The following is a 24,121-nucleotide window of genomic DNA, read 5'->3' on the forward strand; positions in this document are numbered from 1 at the left end:
AAGTGTTAGGATTACCAGCGTGAGTCACTGTGCCTGTCCCCTTCTAGATTATTTTGAAACAAATCTTCTGAATTATTTTGCAGCAAACCCTAGAATTCTGTCATTGTACAGTGAATAATTCATTGTGGGTCTTTAACATACAAGGACATTTTTATGAAACCCCATCAAGTGTCTTATTACGTTCAACAAAAGAAACACTAATTTTTTAATATGTAATAACATAGTACATGCTCAGGTTTCCTTGACTTCTGACGTGTCTTTTTACAGTTACCTTTTTATTCTTTTTTTTTTTTTTCTTTTTTTTTGAGACAGAGTCTTGCTCTGTCGCCCAGGCTGGAGTGCAGTGGCCGGATCTCAGCTCACTGCAAGCTCCGCCTCCCGGGTTCACACCATTCTCCTGCCTCAGCCTCTCGAATAGCTGGGACTATAGGCACCCGCCACTGCGCCCGGCTAGTTTTTTTGTATTTTTTAGTAGAGACGGGGTTACACCATGTTAGCCAGGATGGTCTCGATCTCCTGACCTCGTGATCCGCCCGACTGGGCTTCCCAAAGTGCCGGGATTACAGGCTTGAGCCACTGTGCCCGGCCTCCTTTTTATTCTTAATGGTTGTAGTCATTGAGTTTACTTTCTAGTCCTTTTATCTCACAAGCAGTCTTAGAGTACAGATGTTTTATCACATACAGAGGATCGTATTGTGTAGGAAAAACATGGACAATGAAGACTGAATTGAAAAGGTGATACTGGAGAGTAGGACTTGATGTGAAGAAGTTTGAGGAGTAGCTTTGACTGTTTTTCTTTTCTCTTTAATAATCTTAAAAGTCTGTTATGGGGGGAGTGCTGAGACAGGATACACCCTAGTCACCCAGGCAGGAGTGCCAGTGGCAAGATCACGGCTCACTGCAGCCTCGGATTCCTGGGCTCGGGTGATTTTCCCATCTCAGCCTCCCGCGTTGCTGGGAATATGGCCATGCACCACCACACCCACACCTACCTAATTTTTTTGTAGAGACAAGATTTCACCATGTTGTCCGGACTGATCTTTTTTTTGTTTTTTGTTTTTTTTCCATAAGGATAGAGGTGGGCTGGTGTTGAACTCCTGGGTTCAAATGATCAGCCCACCTCCACCACCCAAAGAGCTGGGATTACAGGTGTGAGCCACCGTGCCTGGCCTAATCTAAAGAATGAAGTATATAAATTCTAAAAGTTGAGTAAGTGTAAAATAAAAGCTCTGAGTGATAAATTATTGTGTCATAGTGTAAATGGCAGTGTTTTTTTCTTACTGGCATACATTGAGATGTCTTCTAACTGAAATTTTAGAAGTGGGCCGGGTGCAGTGGCTCATGCCTGTAATCCCAGCACTTTAGGAGGCTGAGGCAGGCAGATCATGAGGTCAGAAGTTCGAGACCAGCCTGGCGAAACCCCATCTCTACTAAAAAAAAATGTAAATAAATTAGCCAGGCATGGTGGTGCGCACCTGTAGTCCCAGCTACTCAGGAGGTTGAGGCAGGAGAATTGCTTGAACCCGGGTAGTGGAAGTTGCAGTGAGCCGAGATTGCCTCACTGCATTTCAGCCTGGATGACAGAGCAAGACACCATCTCAAAAAAAAAAAAGTGAAAGAAAAGCTCTATCTTGGCTCCTGAATCAGTTTTAAAACCTGGCTTCACTGATTATTAGCTTTGTGACTTTGTTGCCTCAGCTTCCTTATTGGTAAGCATGTAAGTTTGTTAAAAGATTGAGTTATTAATATACATCAGTTAAAATATTGCCCGTAAATTACATATAAATATTGAGCTGGAAGTGGTGGCTTATGCCTCTAATCCCAGCAGTTTGGGAGACTGAGGCGGGAGAATTGCTTGAGCACGTAAGTTTGATGCTGCGGTGAGCTCTAATTGTACCACTGTACCTCTTGCCTGGATGATAAAGCAATGTATTAGATATTATTGATCGTTCAGCAACATTACCCACTGTTTCCTTGAAATATTATTCTTCCTGTAGTGTCGGTGATATCAGACTATCCAAATATCTTTTTCTTCCTTTCTTCTTTCCTTTTTCCTTTCCCTTTTCCCCTTCCCTCACCTCCCTCCTGCCTTTCCTTTTTTCCTTTTTTCTTTTTTTTTTTTTTTTTTTGAGACAGAATCTTGCTTTGTCGCCCAGGCTGGAATGCAGTGGCGCCATCTCAGCTCACTGCAAGCTCCACCTCCCGGGTTCACGCCATTCTCCTGCCTCAGCCTCCCAAGTAGCTGGGACTATAGGCGCCCACCACCATACCCGGCTAGTTTTTGTTTGTTGGTTGGTTTGTTGGTTTGTTTTTGTATTTTTAGTAGAGACGGGGTTTCCCCATGTTAGCCAGGATGGTCTCCATCTCTTGACCTCGTGATCTGCCCGCCTCAGCCTCCCAAAGTGCTGGGATTACAGGCGTGAGCCACCACGCACTCCCCCCCACCACTTTTTTTTTTTTTTTTTTAGAAAGAGTCTTTTGTCACCCAAGCTGGAGTACGGTGCTTTCCGTCTTGGCTCACTGCTCCATCTGCCTTTTGGATTCAAGCAATTCTCCTGCCTCAGCCTCCAGAGTAGCTGGGATTGCAGGCATGCACCACCATGCCCCCAGCTAATTTTTGAATTTTTAGTAGAGTCATGTTGGCCAGGCTGGTCTCGAACTCTTGACCTTAGATGATCCACCCACCTTGGCCTCTCAAAGTGCTGGGATTACAGGTGTGAGCCGTGGCGCCTGGTCTTTCCTATCTTTCTAACTATATCTTCAGACCATATCACTCCTGAACCCGAGACCTGAATTTTCATTTGCCTACTTGGTTCTTTGTATTTTCACAGATACCTTGTATCCAACATATCTCAAACTGATTTTTCCCCTCCTCCTCAAACCCTGACTCCTCAATTCTTTGTTTCCTTATCTTAGTTTATTATACTGTCATCCACCCAGCAAAAAATCCCCTCCTCTAAGATCATACGCTTTTAGTTAGTAACTAAGTCCTTTAGATTTGACTTCCTGTCTGCCTTAATTCATCTACTTCTTTTCATTGCACTGGACCGTATTGGCGTCTCTCACTGGATTCCTAAGTATTTTCTCTAATCCTCCTCCAGCCATTTCCCCCTACTCCAGCCGGGTGATCTCTAAAAGACCCAGATCTGATTGTTATAATACTTCAAATTTTTATTATTCTTCATGACCCTGAATAATCTGGCTCTTGACTACTTCTCCTGCCTCATCTCTACGTTTTCATTCTTTGTATTGTAGTCACTTTGGCGGCTTTTCAATTTTTAAACCTGTCAAGTCCTCCTTTGCCTCTATTTTGCACAGCGTGTACACTCTGCCTTAAGTGCTGGCTTTACCTAAAGTAAAGTATTTTAACATTAGTTTCCTCAAGGAAACTTCCTCTTACTTTCTAGATTTTCTCTTTGCTAAATTGTTCTTCATAGTATCCTGTATTTCATTTAAAAATTATATAATTAGTTGTTCAGTACCTTAGAATGAAATAACTATTGATGCACGGTAGAGAAAATTTCTAGTTGATCATTATACTACGAGTATCTGTTACAATGCCTTGCAAATAGCCAGTACTCAGTAAGTATTCATGGAATTGATAAATTCAGACTTGAATTACTCTTCATTGTAGATTGTGTAAAGTTTGATAGAAGTCTAGAACTTAACTTTTTTTTTTTAAGAGATGGGGTCTCACTCTGTCACACAGGCTGGTGTGGAGTGGCACAATCATAGCTTACTGCACCCTTGACCTCTTGGGCTCAAGTGATTCTCCCACCTCAGCCTCCTGAATAGCTGCGATTACAGGCACACGTGTTTTGTTTTGTTTGTTTTTTCCCCTGTAGAGATGGGAGTTTCACTATGTGGCCCAGGCTGGACTCAAACTCCTGGGCTCGAGTGAATCCTCCCTCCTTTGCCAAAGTGTTGGGATTACAGATGTGATTTTAAAAATGCTAGTTGCAGCCTGGCGTGGTGGCTCATGCTTGTAATCCCAGCACTTTGGGAGGCTGAGGCCGGTAGATCACTTGAGGTCAGGAGTTCGAGACCAGCCTGGCCAACATGGTGAAACCCCCATCTCTACTAAAAATTCAAAAATTAGCCAGTCATGGTGGCAGGCATCTGTAATCGCAGCTACTCAGGAGGCTGAGGCAGAAGAATCGCTTGAACCCCCGAGAGGTGGAGGTTGCAGTGAGCTGAGATCGCACCACTGCACTCCAGCCTGGGCAACAGAGTGAGACTCCGTCTCAAAAAAAAAAAAAAAAAAAAGCTAGCTGCTATAGACAGAGTCTCACTTTGTTGTCCTGGTGGAGTGCAGTGGTGCGATCTCTGCTCACTGCAACCTCTGCCTCCCAGGTTCAAGCAGTTCTCCTGCCCTAGAATTTCAAGTAGCTGGGATTTACAGGAGTGTGCCACCATGTCCAGTCTCTTGTACTATTTTTATTTTATTTTTTTATTTTTGAGATGGAGTCTTGCTTTGTCGCCCAGGCTAGAGTGCAGTGGTGCGATCTCAACTCACTGCAACCTCTGACTCCTGGGTTCAAGCGATTCTCCTGCCTCAGCTGGTCTCAAACTCCTGACCTCAGGTGATCCACCTGCCTCAGCCTGCCAAAGTGCTGGGATTACAGGCATGAGCCACCACAACTGGCCATCTTGTTGTCTTTTCAATGTGAATACCAGAAAATTTTAAATTTACGTATGTGGCTTACGTTATATTGTATTGGATACTGCTAGTCTAGAACTTGTTTTTAGTAAGGATCATACATGTGTCTCCATGGCCTCAGTTTTTCATTCTCCCAATCCCTTTGTTATCATGTCATTTTTTGCTTTGGGACTGTTATGTGCCATAAGCTTCAGAAAACATGGTGGCTCACACCTGTAGTCCTAGCACTTTGGGAGACTGAGGCAGGCGGATCACCGGAGGTCAGGAGTTCGAGACCATCCTGGCCAACATGGTGAAACCTTGTCTCTATTACAAATACAAAAAGATTAGCTGGGCATGGTGGCAGGCGCCTGTAATCCCAGCTACTTGGAAAGCTGAGGCAGGAGAATTCCTTGAACCCAGGTGATGGGTTGCAGTGAGCTGGGCGACACAGCAAGACTCCATCTCAAAAAAATAAAAAATAAAAAAATAAATTTAACTGCCTAGAACGTAGAAATTGTGTTTGTTTCTTAGGCCTTTGAATAATAGGGGAAGGATATTATATTAAATTATGAGAAAATAATGGCAACTGTTAAGCTTTCAAAGTATTATTCCCAACAAATTAGGAAGAACTAAATTTCACTTTTATATGCATGATAATGATGAGCAGGGCTCCTAAAATAGTTGTGGCTTGATTAGGAAACAAATAGTAATTTCTTTATATCAATGAGAATTACTTATAACTTTAGGGGGCATTTAGGGGCATTTAGAATTCTATTTGTCTTATTTGAGATTTGGATTTAAATTTCATTTTAGAGCATTTTTTTTTTAATAAATAGAAGTGAGGCTAATATTGTTAATTATTCTTTTTTAAAAAATACAATATTTGCTTTGGGTTACAGTTTTCTGCCCCAACATCATTATCAAGAGTCAGCATATTACAGTGATAAATTCAGCACTTACTGTGTGGCAGGCATTGTTCTATATACTTCATTCGTTAAATTCACCAGCGAACCCTATGAGGAACTGTCTTATCCTTAGTTGACAGAGGATGAAACTGGAGTACAAAGTGGTTAATTAACTTGTTCATAGCTAGTAAGTTTTAAAAAGGTTACACAACAATATACTTTGTATTTAGTCCTTAAATGATAAACATCTTCCAGTGTTTAGTTTTTCCCACTAGAGTGTAAGCCCCAAGTGGGCAGGGACTTAGGTTTTGTTTAGTAACATTTGAGATAGCATATATTAGACTCTAGTCATTATTTGAAAGAATTTTTACAGTGATGGTGGTAACAATGACAATATCATTTCACTGAGAGGTGGCCTTGGAAATGGAAATATATTAGAACCGCTTTGAGTTCTTCACTATTGGTTGTTGACAATAATTTTTTAAAATCTCATTCAAATTAGCTTCAACATTATGTGCTGTTTTTTGTATGCTTCATGTATATCTTAATAAAATAGTTGATTTAAAAATTGCTGACTTCTATAGCTTCTTTCTTTCTTTCTTTTTCTTTTTTTTCTTTTTTTTTTTTTGTGTGTGTGTGTGTGTGTGACAGTCTTGCTTTGTAGCCCAGGCTGGAGTGCAGTGGTGTAATCTTGACTCACTGCAACCTCTACCTCCCGGGTTCAAGCAATTCTCATGCCTCAGCCTCCTGAGTAGCTGGGATTACAGACATGTGCTGCCATGCCCAGTTAATTTTTGTATTTTTAGTAGAGACAGGGTTTTGCTATATGGGCCAGGCTGGTCTCAAGTTTCTTGCCTCAAGTGATTTCACCTGCCTCAGCCTCCCAAAGTGCTGGAATTACAGGGTTGAGACACCCTGCCCGGCCTAGCTGCTATAGCTTCTGTATATCTCTATTCCTTTTGTGCATTAGAAATGCCTTGAAACCCCCAGGGAACATCAGGGGAAAAAAAAAAAAAAGACTACCAGAGGTCCTACTGTGTGTTTAGCTGAGGTGGGAGAAGAAAGTTTAGAAAAGCAATCTTTCACCTATCCTCATGAAAGATTTACAGTGATAACACAGTTCTTCAGAATTTCACCCAAAAGCTTCAGCTGCCTTGGTTGTTGCAGTCATTGAAGTGAATAACACATTATTTTGTTGTTTATTTTTAGATGCTACATTTTTTTTCTTAGACTGTGGAAACAGAACTGTGAAATTAATTTTGTAAAATCGGGCTTTAATTTTTTTTTTTGAGACAGAATCTAGGTCTGTCACCCAGGCTGCATGCAGTGGTGCAATCTCGGCTCACTGCAACCTCCACCTCCCAAGTTCAAGCCGTTCTTCTGCCTCAGTCTCCCGAGTAGCTGGGACTACAGGTGCCTGTCAGCACACCTGGCTAATTTTTATATTTTTGGTAGAGATGGGGTTTCACCATGTTGGCCAAGCTAGTCTCAAACTCCTGACCTCAAATGATCCACCCGCCTTGGCCTCCCAAAGTGCTGGGATTACAGTCGTGAGCCACTGCACCCAGCCAAATTAAAGGTTTTATAATTAATGTTGTTAGGAAAAGGGGAACTACGCTGCTTACTTCTATACAAGAAACTTAATTCTGAAAGTATTCTCATTTTACAGTAATAAAATTGAGAGTTAGGTGTTAAGTGGTATACCTGAATGAATACCACAAGGACAGAACTAGGATTCAGCACATAAGACATATGTCTTACTCCAAAGGCCATCCCTTTTGTAATACTGTCATCTTTCACCATTCTCCGTGTCTTGCTTATAGTTCCTGACTCTTAAAGTGAGACTTTAAGTTCGCTTGTGGGAGCAGTGGGATTGTTGTTTTAGATTGTGAAATAACTGGATGTTTGAATTAAACTGTGGTGGTATAAAGAATAATTGTTGCTTGATGGAAAATTGAGCTTTGAAGAAATTTTGACTTAACTTTCTGTTTTCTTTTTATCTTTAGTTATCTGCAAATAAAGACCCTACTCTAAACTCTATAGAATGCTTTTTTTTCTTTTTTTTGGCTTTTCGTGACAGAGTATCTCTCTTGTTACCCAGGCTGGAGTGCAGCGCCGTGGCGAAATCTCAGCTCACTCCAACCTCCACCCCCTGAGTTCAAACGATTCTCGTGCCTCAACCTCCCAAGTAACTGGGACTACAGGCATGCACCACCATGCTCGGCTAATTTTTCCTGTTTTTAGTAGACACGGGGTTTCACCATGTTGGCCTCAAACTCCTGACTCAGTGATCTGCCTCGGCTTCCCGAACTGTTGGGATTATAGGCATGAGCCACCGCACCTGACCAGAATGCTTTTTCGTAATGTAATTCATCATGATGATGGGTATTTTCTTGAGCTTATTTAGTACATTTCTCTTTTTTTTTTTTTTTTTTTTTTGAGACGGAGTCTCGCTCTGTCACCCAGGCTGGAGTACAGTGGCCGGATCTCAGCTCACTGCAAGCTCCGCCTCCCGGGTTTACGCCATTCTCCTGCCTCAGCCTCCCGAGTAGCTGGGACTACCGGCGCCTGCCACCTCGCCCGGCTAAGTTTTTGTATTTTTAGTAGAGATGGGGTTTCACTGTGTTAGCCAGGATGGTCTCGATCTCCTGACCTCGTGATCCGCCCATCTCGACCTCCCAAAGTGCTGGGATTACAGGCTTGAGCCACCGCGCCTGGCCTTTAGTACTTTTTTCATACAGTAATAATATTCTTTCTCTAGAGTGAAAAATGAGCAATTTTTTTCTGACTTATCATTTGGGGGCTGGACGTGGTGGCTCACGACTATAATCCCAGCACTTTGGAGGCCAAGGCAGGAGGCCAAAGCTGGTGGATCACTTGAGCCCAGGAGTTCAAGACCAGCCTGAGCAACATGGCAAAACCCTGTCTCTACTAAAAATTTAAAAATTTAGCCAGGCATGGTGGTGCACACCTGTAGTCCCAGTGACTGGTTAGGCTGAGGTGGGAGAAATCACCTGAGCCTGGGAAGTTGAGGTGCAGTGAGCTGAGATCACGCTGCTGCATTCCAGCCGGGGTGATGGGAGTGAGACCCTGTCTTAAACAAATAATAATAATTTGGGGATGATGTAGACAGAAATAAGGACAGAGGTATGAAAATGAATAATTTTTTTTTTTTTTTTTTTTTTTTGAGATGGAGCTCTGTCGCCCAGGCTGGAGTGCAGTGGCCAGATCTCAGCTCACTGCAAGCTCTGCCTCCTGGATTTACGCCATTCTCCTGCCTTAGCCTCCCGAGTAGCTGGGACTACAGGCGCCCGCCACCTCGCCCGGCTAGTTTTTATTTTTTATTTTTTATTTTTTATTTGTTTAGTAGAGATGGGGTTTCACCGTGTTAGCCAGGATGGTCTCGATCTCCTGACCTCGTGATCCACCCGTCTCGGCCTCCCAAAGTGCTGGGATTACAGGCTTGAGCCACCGCACCCGGCCAATGAATAATTATTTAGCATTTTGTTACCCAGAGATTTGGGCAGTCCCAAAAAGCAGCTTTTCTAATCTCCCTCTCCTCCTTTCCCAAAAAACGTTAATCAGATCCTTTAGTATCCTAACGTCTTTGGGTTATTTACATACTACTTTTTGGAGGGGAGATTATGGAAAGCTATCGAGATGTTTGAAAGCATTGATAATTAGCAAGATGATTATTTTTGTAAGAAGCCTTAAGAGGAGAAATTTAAGTGTATTCTAAGTTAACACTGGCTTCTTAAATTGGTCAGTGAAAGTTAAATGCCTCCAATTTTCTTTTTAACATTATTTATGCATAATTTAACTAGACAATTTTCTTTTCTTTTTTTTGAGATGGAGTCTTGCTCTTTCACTCAGGCCATGCCATAGTGCAGTGGCACGATCTCGGCTCACTGCAACCTCCGCCTCCTGGGTTCAAGCGATTCTCCTGCCTCAGCTTGCCGAGTAGCTGGGACTACAGGTGTGCACCGCCACACCCAATTAAGTTTTTGGTTTTTTTGGTTTTTTTGAGACGCAGTCTCATTCTGTCACCCAGGCTGGAATGCAGTGGCACGATCTTGGCTCACTGCAAGCTCCGCCTGCCGGGTTCATGCCATTCTGCCTCAGCCTCCCGAGTAGCTGGGACTACAGGCATCCGCCACCACACCTGGCTAATTTTTTTGTGTTTTTAGTAGAGGCATGGTTTCACCGTGTTAGCCAGTGTGGTCTCGATCTCCTGACCTTGTGAGCCACCGTGCCTGGCCATCAAAGTATTTTTACTGTTGCTAAAATGTACATTTTCTCCTCTACCACAAATACCAAGGTTGTTAATGATTTTTTAGGGCGTAAGAAGTAGTTTCTTATTGTACATATTTATAGTTAAATTTAGATTTTGGATAAAAATATTTTCAGAAAAACATGAAAAAACAATACTAATTAGAAAGTAAGTTTTTAAATCCTGTGTTTTTATTAAAAGACAGGATTAATTAGGAATGATGTGAACTTTGAAAAATTAGGATTTTAAGTAATGTATTGTTTCTGAACTAAATGTTCTGTACTAAAAAATATTTAACATAGTAAAAGAGTAAAAATTGTGTATTTTTTTGGGTTGGAGGAGGAAGCCAAAGACCTTTAAAACAGTAATTCTTACACCGTTTCATCCAGTAATCAAGTTTAAGAAAGTCAATCTAAAAGCAAAAAACTTCACTTTTGAAATCTTGAGTGAGGCTTTGTTTCATAAGAGTAGATATGTTGTGTCAATCAGGTAACAATATGGAATTCTAACCAAAAAAATGAAGATATAGGCCGGGCGCAGTGCCTCAGGTCTATAATCCCAGCACTTTGGGAGGCTGAGGTGGGAGGATCATGAGGTCAGGAGTTTGAGACAAGCCTGGCCAACATGGTGAAACCCCGTCTCTACTAAAATTACAAAAATTAGCTGAGCATGGTGGTGGGTGCCGGTAATCCCAGCTACTCAGGAGGCTGAGGCAGGAGAGTTGCTTGAACCCAGGAGGTAGAGGTTGCAGTGAGCCGAGATCGTGCCATTGCACTCCAGCCTGGGTGACAAGAGCAAGACTCCGTCTCAAAAAAAAAAAAAAGAAGATATAACTTGTACTTTAGGGATTTTGGTTTAAAAAATTGAGAGGAGAGGATTTACTATATTTTTAACATAGGTTTGAGAATATAAGTGGAGAGCCCATTTGCAGGCGGGCACTTATGAATGTTAATGTGAATCCCACTGGGGTGGTTTTCTGACTCATTTAAGGTTATCATGGCTCTGAGAATGGACTGTCATAAGATTAAGAGACTCAGTAATGCTATAGATAGGAAAGTACTTGGAGTAGTATAAAGTGCAAAATAAGTCAGTGTAGATAAATTTAAAGTAGAAATCTGGTTTTTGGAAGTAGGTAGTTGCCATTTTAATAAACTAAGCAGAAAAACAAATTGAAGAAGGCCTTAGATTCTTTTGAGGCATTTAGTCCTTTGGAATTTTCATGGAAAGGAGAATCTGTTACATAGCTAGAGCTTTCATCATTCTGGTGGATAGTGTACTATTTGAGTCAGTTAAACTAAACATTTAGAGTTGTTATGGTTAGTTCAAGTGAGAGTTTATGGCCTAAATGGCTTTTAATTACCCTGAATTTTCTGTTTATATAAGCAGAACTCATGTATCCTGGGGGTATAGTTCAGAATATAGTATCTTAGCGTTCATCTGTGGATGATTAATCACTTTGGACCTAATGTACATGGATTGGCAAACATAAAATAGGTTTTATACTATTTTTCTCTCATAACATTCCTAGAAATTCAAGAAGCCATTGTATTGTTCAAAGTGGTGTTATTTCATTTAAAACATTGAAGTTAAAATTTATTAGTTTGTTTTAAATATTCTTAAAACTGGCCAATTAAGTCCTAGAAAAGCCCAGACTTATTTTACTAGAGCAGATAATCAAGTTTATGAAAGGGGGGCGTTTCAAAAATTTTTATAGGTAATACTTTAGGCGTTTTTCTTGCTGACATACTAACATTTATTTTCTGTTTATTTTTAAGACGAGCAAAAATCAAATTAAAGTAGATCTTGTAGATGAGAATTTTACAGAATTAAGAGGAGAAATAGCAGGACCTCCAGACACACCATATGAAGGCAAGTACTTTTTTCTGTATCAAAATATTGTGCGTATTAGAACTTGTCTAAAACATTAAATCAGAATAATCTTAAACATCTATAAATTATATGGAGGGTAACTTCATTTGGTTTAGATAAACAGCAATTTTAAAAATACTAAATTTAGATACTTAATATAGACTGGTATTTCTTACTGAATTTTAGCTAATTTTTTTCTTTCCACAAAAAGTTTAGCAGAGCTTTGTTACAGGTATTATAGGTTAGAATTTAATAGAATAAAAGATCTGGCATGGTAAACCTCTAAATTATATGGACTATAGACACTCAGTTACCCTTCATATGGTATCTAAAACAGACCTTGCCTTAAATATCTCACTGGTGAAATGTTGCTTTTGTTTTTAAAGTTCTTCTTTCTGTCATTTAGCATTTCATTCACTCATATGTCTTCATACAGGCTGTAGTCCAAATGTTTTCTTTATTCAGGAAAGCTTTTAGTGATCATTTCAAGACACATAGAAAGGAGGTGGCTTTGCTGAACTTGGTGTTCACAAATTAACTCTGTAGCTACTTTAGACCATGGAGTTGGGTGGTAAGATACAGAAATAAGCCTTATAGCATTTTACTTTCTTATTAGGTGAGTCTTCGTTAATTAATATTATTGTAAATTTAGGTTATACAGCATATAACCAAGGTTCTTGCATTAATAGCTATTCAAATATTTGTTTATTAGAAAACATAACAGAATATATGGTAACCCTAATTATGCAATCTTTGCATGTATTTTCTCATTTAATCCTTTCAGCAAATCTTATTAGGTAAATACAATGATTGCTGTTTCATAGATGAAGAAACAAGTTCAGAGAAGTGACTTGTCTAAGGTCAACCATCTTAGCACAACTGATAGGCTTTGCCTTCAAAGCCTGTGCTTTTAATCACTTTATGTAAATCAGAATTCACTTAATATTGGAAGTGGTGGTGATGTCTATTTTGTTTTGTTATGTATTTTTTTAGATGCAAAGTTTTACTGTTACCCAGGCTGGAGAGCAGTGACATGGTCATAGCTCATTATAAATTTGAATTCCTAGGCTCAAGTAATCCTCCAGCTTCCTCAGTAGCTAGTACTACAGGTGCATGCCACCACATCCAGTTAAATACTTCATGTGTGTTTGTTGTTAATTTTTGTTTGTTTGTTTTTTGAGACTGAGTCTCCCTGTTGCCCAGGCTGGAGTGCGGTGGTGAAATCTTGGCTTACTGCAACCTCACCTCCCAGAATCAAGTGATTCTCCTGCCTTAGCTTCCCGAGTAGCTGGGATTACAGGCGTGCACCACCATGCCGGCTATAATTTTTGTACTTTTAGTAGAGACGGAGTTTCACAATAACAGCCAGGCTGGTCTTGAACTTCTTACCTCAGGTGATACGCCTGCCTTAGCCTCCCAAAGTGTTAGGATTACAGGCATGAGCCACCACTCCCGGCTGCCAGCTAAATACTTTTGAGTGGTTCTATAATTCTGTAATGAACAGTTTACCCAAAACCCTTTTTTTTTTTTTTTTTTTTTTTGAGATGGAGTCTCGCTCTGTTGCCCAGGCTGGAGTGCAGTGGCGCGATCTTGGCTCACTACAAGCTGCACCTCCCAGGTTCATGCCTTTCTCCTGCCTCAGCCTCCCGAGTAGCTGGGACTACAGGTGCCCGCCACCACACTTGGCTAATTTATTTGTGTGTTTTTTTAGTGGAGATGGTGTTTCACCTTGTTAGCCAGGATGGGCTCGATCTCCTGACCTCATGATCCACCCACCGCAACCTCCCAAAGTGCTGGGATTATAGGTGTGAGCCACTGCGCCCAGCTACCCAAAACACTTTTTTAAAATCTAATATTTTTGAATATTTTCTTGTTCTTAATCCAGATTGTTGAAGACCCTAGAAGGTCTTTAGCATATTATACCAATTCTGTTTATTCATTTTTTTCTTTTTTTTTTTTTTTTTTGAGACAGAGTCTCACTCTGTCGCTCAGGCTGGAGTGCAGTGGTGCGATCTCACTGCAACCTCCACCTCCTGGGTTCAAGTGATTCTGCTGACAGCCTCCCGAGTAGCTGGTACTACAGGCGCCTGCCACCATGCCCGGCTAATTTTTGTATTTTTAGCAGAGATGGGGTTTCACATTATTGGCCAGGCTTGTCTTGAACTCCTGACCTTGTGATCTGCCCACCTCGGCCTCCCAAAGTGCTGGGATTACAGGCATGAGCCACCGCTCCCGGCCCGTTTTTTCTTTCTTTATTGGATAGATGGCATCTTGCCAAGTTACCCAGGCAGGTCTCAAACCCCTGGCTTCAAACAATCCTCTTGCCTTAGTGTCCCAAAGTCTTGGGATTCTAGGCATGAGCCATTGTGCCCAACCTTGTACCAATTCTTAAGTGATAAAATTTTATTTGTTGTTTTATAGTTAATATGAGCCATTTCTAGATATTTAATTTTTTATGCTGTTTATTGAGTGCTTCCTATCTGCCTTGCTTGGTCTGGCCGTTTTCATGGATGCTATTTCATTTAGTCCTTTTTACAATCATTAAATGTAGAGGAGACCTTTAGTTATCTTACGAAAATCAGGTGGTTGTCCTAATAGCAGATGTTTTTATGTAATAATATATTAGCTTCTTCTTGAAGACAAGCCTTACAGTTATTCTTGAATTTTTTTTTTTTAGATTGTTTTGAAGTATTTTTGGAAGATAGTAGGGCGATGACATTATTTTAGAGGTCTGCCGGCAAAGTTTTAAATTTTTTAACTGATTTTTATAAACAAGGCACTTCCTGAGCTAAATTAGATAGAAGCAATATTTAATAGGTAGATTAATTTTTTAAAATGGATAATGTATACTTATATACATTAAGATATATTAAGATATATTCTTATGGTTGGGTGCGGTGGCTCACACCTGTAATCCCAACACTTTGGGAGGCTGAGGCAGGTGGATCACGAGGTCAGGAGATCGAGACCATCCTGGCTAACATGGTGAAACCCGTCTCTACTAAAAATACAAAAAAATTAACCGGGTGTAGTGGCGGGCACCTGTAGTCCCAGCTACTCGGGAGGCTGAGGCAGGAAAATGGTGTGAACCCGGGAGGCAGAGGTTGCAGTGAGCGGAGATCGTGCCACTGCACTTCAGCCTGGGCGACAGAGCAAGACTCTGTCTCAAAAAAATAAAAAATAAAAAAGATATATTCTTTTGGTTAGAAGCAAGTTTGGTCATTTTTTTCTTTTCTTTTTCCCGATACCGAGAATGGGGCCAAAAGTTTGGTCATTTAAAAGTGCTTATTTCTGTCTGGGCGGGGTGGCTTATGCCTGTAATCCCAGCACTTTGGAAGGCTGAAGCAGGTGGATCACGAGGTCAGGAGTTCAAGACCAGCCTGACCAACGTAGTGAAACTCCATCTCTACTAAAAATACAAAAATTAGCTGGGTGCTGTGGTGTGCGCCTGTAATCCCAGCTACTCAGGAGGCTGAGGCAGGAGAATCCCTTTAACCCACAAGACGGAGGTTGCAGTGAGCTGAGATCTCACCGCTGCACTCCAGCCTAGGCGAGAGAAGGCGACTGCGTCTCAAAAAAAAGTGCTTATTTCTGCTGCTGCTGCTGCTAAATGAGTATCTTGATGAGATTAGATTTAATATGCTTTTTGGTATATGTTTGAGGTAGAGTAACTTTAATTCTATTATTTTATGTAAAACTGTTGAGAGAAGTTCATTTTGTTAAGGAAAAGTACCATTCAAGGGCATAAACTTTAATGCTTTTTCTTTTAAATATAACGGTAGGTTAAATATTTATTGCAAGGATGTTGCAGTTTTTTGAGTTTTTAAAAATCTAAACTTAAATGCTAAGGCAAAAGTTTACATGTGGAATGTTAAACTATTTATGACCATTATTAAGTAATGAGGCAGCTGTTTTATAGTATTTAAAGAATCAGATTGTGAAGTAGAGTACTCACGGGAAAATGCCATATTGTAGATATTACTTAACTCAATTTTCTTCACTTCTTTTGCCTTAATAATTCAGTGACAAAGGAACAGTTTAGTTCTTGAGCTTTTCTTCCTAAAATTTCTTTTAGGTTTATGGAATCATTGTTGACAGCTTAAAAATTCTCATTCCTTCCCCATCTCCTCTTTGGGTTAAGTTAAATTTAAAGATGGTTAATTTTTAATATTAAAAGCTATTTTTCAAGAAGTTAATGTTTTATAGTAAAAACTATTATAATGTGAATAATATAGTTATCATTAGTTGTATTACCCTGATCAGATGATGCTATGATTAATGCTAAGTGGTCGTATATTGAAAGTTGTCAGAGCATGTAACATAAGGGATAGAAATAGAAATAAGATTTTAGAGACTCGTGAGTCCAGCATTATTTATATAATATCTCTGGGCCCTCACACTGCTCCTAAGAGATTATTTTGGCCATTAACGAAGAACTTTGTATGATGGGTTATAGAGATGGTAATCTGGAGTTTAATCAGAAAAAAATAATTCTTAGGAAGGAAAAAGAAAAGCCTATGTAGTGCTGAAGCCATATTTATTATAACTATATTTGAAGCTAGCATTTCTAAATCTGGGTATAGACGGTTATAGTCACAAAATTTCTTCAGGTACCCTTCTCTTACGTGTCAGTTTTTTTTTTTTTTTTTTCTTTCCACTACTTTTCTTTAAATTTCATTATTGTTACTATATGTTCTGCGATTCAGGCATTTAGTTCAACTCATGCATTAATCACTATGGGATTATATTAAAAAGAACTAGTGGTTGGGCATAATGGCTCATGCCTGTAATCCCATTACTTTGGGAGGCTGAGGCGAGTAGATCATTTGAGGTCAGGAGTTCGAGACCAGCTTAGCCAGCGTGGTGAGACCCCCTCTCTACTTTAAAAAATTAAAAAATTAGCCAGCATGGTGGCACACACCTGTAGTCTTAGCTACCCAGGAGGCTGAGGTAGGAGAATTGCTGTAACTGGGAGGTGGAGGTTGCAGTGAGCCAAGATCGCACCATTGCACTCCAGTCTGGGCAGCAGAGTGAGAATCCATCTCAAAAATAGCAAGAAGAGAGGCCAGGTACAATGGCTCTTGCCTGTAATCCCAGCACTTTGGGAGGCTGATGTGGGCAGATCACTTGAGGCCAGGAGTTCAAGACCAGCCTGACCAACATGGTGAAACCCCATCTCTGCTAAAAATACAAAAATTAGCTGAGCGTTGTGGTGGGCACCTGTAATCCCAGCTACTCAGGAGACTGAGGCATGAGAATTGCTGGAACCTGAAAGGTGGAGGTTACAGTGAGCCAAGATTTTACCACTACACTCCAGCCTGGGCATCAGAACGAGACCCTGTCTCAGAAAAAAAAAGAAAAAGAGGAAGAAGAAGAAAAGAAGGATTCAAACCAAAAAGGGCTTGAAGAAAATAGTACCACTTTTATTTTTTCCTCAGATTCATAGTCATCCATCCATTCATAACAATGGAGTAGTAAGGAGATACATCTGAGAGAGTCTAGAATATACTGAAGAAAGTCTCCTGTTTGACTTTTTAAAGAACTGAGTGTATAGAATTTTGAAGATAATAATGCTGCTAGCACACAGTTTTTTATTTTACTTTTTATTACGGGAGTTTCAGATATATAAAAAGGAATAGGCCGGGTGAGGTGGCTCATATCTGTAATCCCAGCATTTTGGGAGGCTGAGGCAGGTGGATCATGAGGTCAGGTGATCAAGACCATCCTGGCTAACACGGTGAAACCCTGTCTCTACTAAAAATACAAAAAAGTAGCCGGGCATGGTGGCGGGCGCCTGTAGTCCCAGCTACCCGGGAGGCTGAGGCAGGAGAATGGCGTGAACCTGGGAGGTGGAGCGTCCAGTGAGCCAAGATGGCGCCACTGCACTCCAGCCTGGGTGACAGAGCGAGACTCCGTCTCAAAAAAAAAAAAAAGAATATAATGCAACCTCTTCAGCCAGCTTTAATAACTATCAGCTCATGGCCATCTTTGATCTAATGTATTCTTTGATTATCTTGAAATAAAATCTCATAGTCTTATATATAACTATTTCAATAGAACAGTTTTATTTACTGTATTTTGTAATAGTATTTTGTTATTAGTAATTGGTCATAAAATCTTAGAAGATGCTTAAACTCTTAAGAGTTAAGAGTTGAATCCAGCCTCTCATCCAGTGCAAGACTTACCCCTTCGGAGTTTTCTTTTCTTTTTTCTGTTCTGTTCCGTTTATTATTTGAGACAGATTCTCGCTCTGTCACGTAGGCTGGAGTGCAGTGGTGCGATCTTGGCTCACTGCAATATCCACCTCCTGGGTTCAAGCGATTCTTGTGCCTCAACCTCCCGAGTAACTGGGATCATAGGCACATGCCACAATACTCAGCTAATTTTTGTACTTTTAGTAGAGATGGGGTTTCGCCATGTTTGTCAGGCTGGTTTTGAACTCCTGGCCTCAAGTGATCTGCCCACATCAGCCTCCCAAAGTACTGGGATTACAGGCATAAGCCATTGTGCACGGCCCAGAGTTTCTTAAGAGGCAGTTATCCTCTCCTTGAGTCTTGAGTACCCCAGTTGTGAGAAGCTAGACGCTAGATAAATTTTTTTTTTTTTTTTGAGATGGAGTCTTGCTCTGTTGCCCAGGCTGGAGTGCAGTGGCACGATCTCGGCTCACTGCAAGCTCCACCTCCCGGTTTACGCCATTCTTCTGCCTCAGCCTCCCAAGTAGCTGTGACTACAGGTGCCTGCCACCATGCCTGGCTAACTTTTTCTATTTTTTAGTAGAGATGGGGTTTCACCATGTTAGCCAGGATAGTATCACTCTCCTGACCTTGTGATCCGCCCCCTTGACCTCCCAAGTGCTGGGATTACAGGTGTGAGCCACTGTGCCCGGCCTAAATAAGCTTTTTAAAAATGCTGTATAGATGCTAGTTGCTCCAGATAACTTCAAAACAAAATAAAAAGTTGCCTTCTATTTGTATATTACTGGTTAGAAAAGCTCCTTGGTAAAATTTTGCATTTTATAAACCCATTTAAAGGAATAGTTTGGGCCAGGTGCGGTGGCTGTAATCCCAGCACTGTAATCCCAGCACTTTAGGAGGCCGAGGCGGGTGGATCACGAGGTCAGGAGATCGAGACCAGCCTGGGTAACATGGTGAAACCCCAACTGTACTGAAAACACAAAAAATTAGCCAGACGTGGTGGTGGGTGCCTGTAGTCCCAGCTACTTGGGAGGCTGAGGCAGGAGAATGGCGTGAACCCAGGAGGCGGAGCTTGAAGTGAGCAGAGACCGCGCTCCGCTGCACTCCAGCCTGGGCAACAGAGTCAGACTCTGTCTCAATAAATAAATTAATAAATAAATAAATAAAATAAAGGAATAGTTTGTCTTTATGTCTGTCTCTCTTGTTGAATTTTGTTTAAAAAATAAAAAATATATTTAAAGTTTTTTATATTAAAATAGAAACAAGGTCTTGCTGTATTGACCAGGCTGTACTCAAACTCCTGGCCTAGCTTTAAGCAGTCCTCCCTCCTCGGCCTCCCAAAGTGTTGGGACTGCAGGCATTAATTAGCCATGGACCTAGCTTGTTTTTTTTAGGCTGGTACAAAAGTAATTACAATTTAATTGCACAAATAAAATGTTAACAAATAAGTATTGACATTTAATTTAGGGCACAAATGAAAAGATTGGGACCTTATTTCATTTGCAAGAAGCAGCCAGAAGTAGAATTTTGTTTATGGCATAATCTCTGTCCTTTGTATCATCTATACTTTCATCCCTCCTTGCCGCCTTTCTTTCTTCTTTTTTTTTCTGACCCTTTTTTTGTTTGTTATTTAGCAATTCTTAACAGGGTGGATTAGAGGACACAGTGGGAGATTAGAACTCTAATAGTTAATTGTCCTGATGAAATGTTGACGTTGCATTGTCTGGATTTAATGTATTTATCTCTAGCCTTGTTACTCATTGATAAACTAATATAGTTGTATGAAGTGGATATTCTGTATGCTTTAAACAACCTTTAAATTAAAAACTAGTGCTTTTGATTACTTTCTTTCTGGGTTTCAACTTTAAAATGAATTTCTTTAATTGAATATGAAATAGCTGCTCTGAAAAGTTCATCAGTTTATTTGTTTTACATATTTGAATTGAGCAGCATTCTTAACTTTGTTTTCCCCATTTTTTTAGGAGGAAGATATCAACTAGAGATAAAAATACCAGAAACATACCCATTTAATCCCCCTAAGGTACTGTAAGCCTATTTTTGTGCATGAACTTATAAAATATTTTATATTTCTGACCTCTTTTTATTAATATATATTTTAAGGCTTATTAAAGTCACAGCTTTATGAGTTGTTTACTGTGTAAATTTGATGTGGACGGTATTTTAGGTAATGGCAGATGGCTTGCTTCTGAAATTAGAATGAAAAGCAAACTTACCCAAAGGCAGCCATTAATGGCTCAAAACTGGAATAGGATGTACATCTGACAATGGCTCATATGCTAGATCTAGAAATACTTGTCAGTGTTCCCAAATTTAGAGAGCCCTTTTACACATAGACAGAGGTTCTTACTTGACTCAAAGAAGTATGTGTTTTAGGAGACTAGCTTCTCTATTCAGTCATTATTTGAGTACTTTGTGCCAAGGAATATAGCAGTAACTAAGACTTACACTGTTCCTCCTTTCATAGAGGTCACATTATAGTGGGGAAAAAAACTGAGCATGGAATTGCAACTGTGACAAATGTTGAAAGGGAGAATGGAATACCCTAAGATCATGTACAACATGGGGACCCAACCTAAACTTATTTTTTGATTGAACCACTTCCTTTATGTCTCTGCTTTTACTGTCATCAGCACTTTAGGCATTCAACTTTATTCCCTATTTTGTCTGTTATTTAATCACCCTTCCATCTTTGCCACTTCTACTCATTCTCTGCACTGTTGGTCTAGAAATATTCCTAGAGTGCAGTTTTGATCATGCTGCTTTTCTTTCCCTGAATAAAGTCTAAACTCCATGGCTTGACACTTTAAACCTCCTAGAACCTGACCCCAATCTTGTTTCCCACTCTAATCTTCTACCACTTCCACCCACAATGTGGGTCTCATTTTCCATCTTAGATTGTTTATTTGTAGATGATGCTTATTCTTCCACAGCTTTCTATCAGTTTCGCTTAAATCTTTGCCCCTATTATTTAAAATTGTAGTTTTCTATGAGGCCCGAGTATCACTTTCTTCTTTAAGCTGAGTTCATCAAATGTTTCTCCCTCTCCTCTCTCAATAGCATTTTATACAGTTTATATAGTGACAACACAAATATAGTTCCAACTCATGTATTATTTTGGATATGTATCTTTTTTTAGCTTCTATGCTCCTGAGTCAAGGACCATGTCTTATACACCTATATATTATCAGTAGTTTCCAATAGTGTAGTGTCCCTTGAGCATATGATAGCAGTCACTCAGAATGTTCTAGAATTTGTTCATTCAACCTATTGGTTGTTCCAGTTTAAGAATAGATATGATAATGAAAGTTCCAGGGTGATTTTGGCTCACCTAGCATTATGGGGTGCCTATTAGTCTATTGTTTATGTACATCTATTTTCTGATAAGTCTGGTTGATTTTTTTTATTATGATAAAATATACATGACATAAAATTACCATTGTAATCATTTTTATGTGTACAGTTCAGTGGCAGTATATTTACCTTGTTGTTTAACCTTTACCATTATCTGTCTATAGAACTTTCTCACCTTCCCAAACTGAAACTTCATACCCATTAAGCAGTAACTCCCCATTATTCCCTGCTCCCAGCTTCTGGTAACCACTGTTTTTGTTTCTCTAAATTTGATTAATTCATAAACCTCATGTAAGTGGAATCATAAAATGTCGTTTTGTGTCTGGCTTATATCACCTAGAATAATGTCATCAAGGTTCATTCATGTTAAAGCATGTGTCAGAATTTGTTTTTAAGGCTGAATAATATTCCATTCTAAGTATAGACCATATTTTGTTTTCTCATTCAGCTGTTGATGGACAGTTGGATTTTTTTGTTTGTTTGTTTGTTTGTTTTGGGGGATGGAGTCTTGCTCTGTTGCCCAGGTTGGAGTGCAGTGGCGCAATCTCAGCTCACTCCAAGCTCCACGTCCTAGGTTCACGCCATTCTCCTCCCTCAATCTCCTGAGTAGCTGGGACTACAGGCACCTGCCACCACGCCCGGCTAATTTTTTTTGTTTGTTTTTGTTTTTTGTTTTTTGTTTTGGGGACAGAGTCTTGCTCTATTTCCCAGGTTGGAGTGCAGTGGCGCGATCTGAGCTCACTGCAAGCTCCGCCTCACGGGTTCAGGCTATTCTCCGCCTCCCGGGTTCAGGCCATGTTAGCCAGGATGGTCTCGATCTCCTGACCTCGTGATCTGCCCACCTTGGTCTCCCAAAGTGCTGTGGGATTACAGGCTTGAGCCACTGTGCCCGGCCTTGGATTTTGTTTTATTTTGTTTTTTGTTTTTTTCGTGGAAATAAGGAGAAAGGAAGAAAAGAGCTCTTATAGGAACCGTTCTCTATTTTACTATTTACTATATGTAGTAAAATAATATGTTTACTATTAATAAAAAAAAAAAAGTTTATTTTTACTATTAAATAATGACGGTAGCAGCTGTCACTTGTTTTGTGCTAGGAATTTTATATGCTTTTCCCAAAAGTCTTCATAACCACCCTAATAAATGAGTGAGCTGAGGCTTAGAAGTTAAATGGAATCAGATTCCATATGGCTGTTATAAGCCCATATGTTAAGTCACTGGGCTTTACTTCCTTTATTCTGATAAGGAAAAAGTAAGGACAAAATCTCTTAACCTGTGAGTATTTAAGAACAATCAACCAGAGTTCAAATCTTTCTTATGTAATCTCTGTGCCTCAGGTTCTTCACCTGCAAAATCTTTTCCTAGGGTTACAAAGACTAAAGAAGTTAATCGGTGTAGATAACTGTATTTCATTAATTCTATGATCTATTTTTTCCCCACATTTTTAACATCTGTGAAATCAGGATACATCTTTTGGTGGATGGCATGTCATAATTTAATTGGCAGAGGTTTTTGTTTCCCAAGGTGTGTTAGTATGTTCTCACCCTGCTATAAAGAAATACCTGAGACTGGGTAATTTATAAACATAAATTAGGTTTAAGGCCGGGTGCAGTGGCTCAGTCCTGTAATTCCAGCACTTTGGGAGACTGAGGCAGGCGGATCACCTGAGTTCGGGAATTTGACACCAGCCTGACCAACATGAAGAAACCCTGACTCTACAAAAAATACAAAATTATCTGGGCATGGTGGCGCATGCCTGTAATCCCAGCTGCTTGGGAGGCTGAGGCAGGAGAATGGCTTGAACCTGGGAGACGGAAGTTGCGGTGAGCTGAGATGCGCCATTGCACTCCAGCCTGGGCGAGGTTTAATTGGCTCGTGGTTCTGTAGACTGTGCAGGAAGCACAGTGGCTTCTGCTTCTGGGGAGGCCTCAGGAAACTTATAATCACAGCAGAAGGCCAAGGGGAAGCAGACACGTCTTACATGGCAGGAAAAGGAGCAAGAGAGATTTGGGGAAAATGCTTACACACTTGAAAACAACTAGATCTCATGAGAACTCACTAACACGATGACAGCACCAAGGGGGATGGTGTTAAGCCATGAGAAACCATGATCCGGTTTCCACTAGGCCCCACCTCCAACACTGGGGATTACCATTTGACATGCGATTTGGGCAGGGACCCAAATCCAAACTGTATCATAAGGGTACATAAAACAATGTTATGTTAAATAGTTGATGGTGCCTGATATTTGATGAAATGTAAGTTACAAGTGCCTGGAATAGTAGTAAGCACTTGGTAAATGTTAGACAGCATTAACCAATGACTGCCACCCCAAGTGAGGGAGGCCCTTTCCAAAGTAGTGTGTTGGCTTTCCTTTATAACAGCATTTTAAAATACAGTAGTATTGACACTTAAATTTTCTCTATAAATTCATATTCTCATACATTGCTGGGGGAAATGTAAAATGTTGCAGCCTCTTTGGGAGACAGTTTGATCAAAATGGCAAACTTAGAGTTCCCTTGTGACTCAGCAGTTCTACTTCTAGGTATAACATTTATCCACACAGTAACTTGTACACAGGTGTTCATACCAACACTATTCATTACAGCCAAAAAAATGGAAGCAATCAAAAATGTTCGTCAACTGGTGAATGGATAAATAAAATGCAGTATATCCATACCATGGAATACTATTTGGTTATAAAGAAGAATGAGGTACTGATAAATGATACAACGTATCAGTGAACCTTGAAAACATTATGCTAAGTGAAAGAAACCAGACACAAAAGCTTCACATTGTATTATTTTTATGAAATACTGGAAAAAGCAAATCCTAGAGACTAGAGACAGAAAGGAATTTGGTGGTGGCTTAG

At 40.2% G+C, this 24,121-nt stretch overlaps 1 protein-coding gene across 7 annotated transcripts in view; it reads left to right on the plus strand.

Annotated features, from left to right (window-relative positions):
• The window catches only part of UBE2K (ubiquitin conjugating enzyme E2 K), an 86,025-nt gene that overhangs the window by 26,939 nt on the left and 34,965 nt on the right, over window positions 1-24,121 (plus strand). For 4 of the 7 annotated variants that reach the window (XM_025385132.1, XM_025385133.1, XM_025385135.1 and 1 more), the window contains exons 2-3: window positions 11,593-11,686; window positions 19,863-19,921. The exons of 2 other annotated variants lie outside the window; for them this stretch is intronic. In XM_025385132.1, the coding sequence (XP_025240917.1) occupies window positions 11,593-11,686; window positions 19,863-19,921 (153 nt within the window). The remainder of the gene's footprint in view (window positions 1-11,592; window positions 11,687-19,862; window positions 19,922-24,121) is intronic. One more of the 7 variants, XM_025385137.1, reaches the window with a different exon arrangement.

The sequence above is a fragment of the Theropithecus gelada genome, chromosome 5 (genome assembly GCF_003255815.1).
Source record: "Theropithecus gelada isolate Dixy chromosome 5, Tgel_1.0, whole genome shotgun sequence".
NCBI lineage: Eukaryota > Metazoa > Chordata > Mammalia > Primates > Cercopithecidae > Theropithecus > Theropithecus gelada.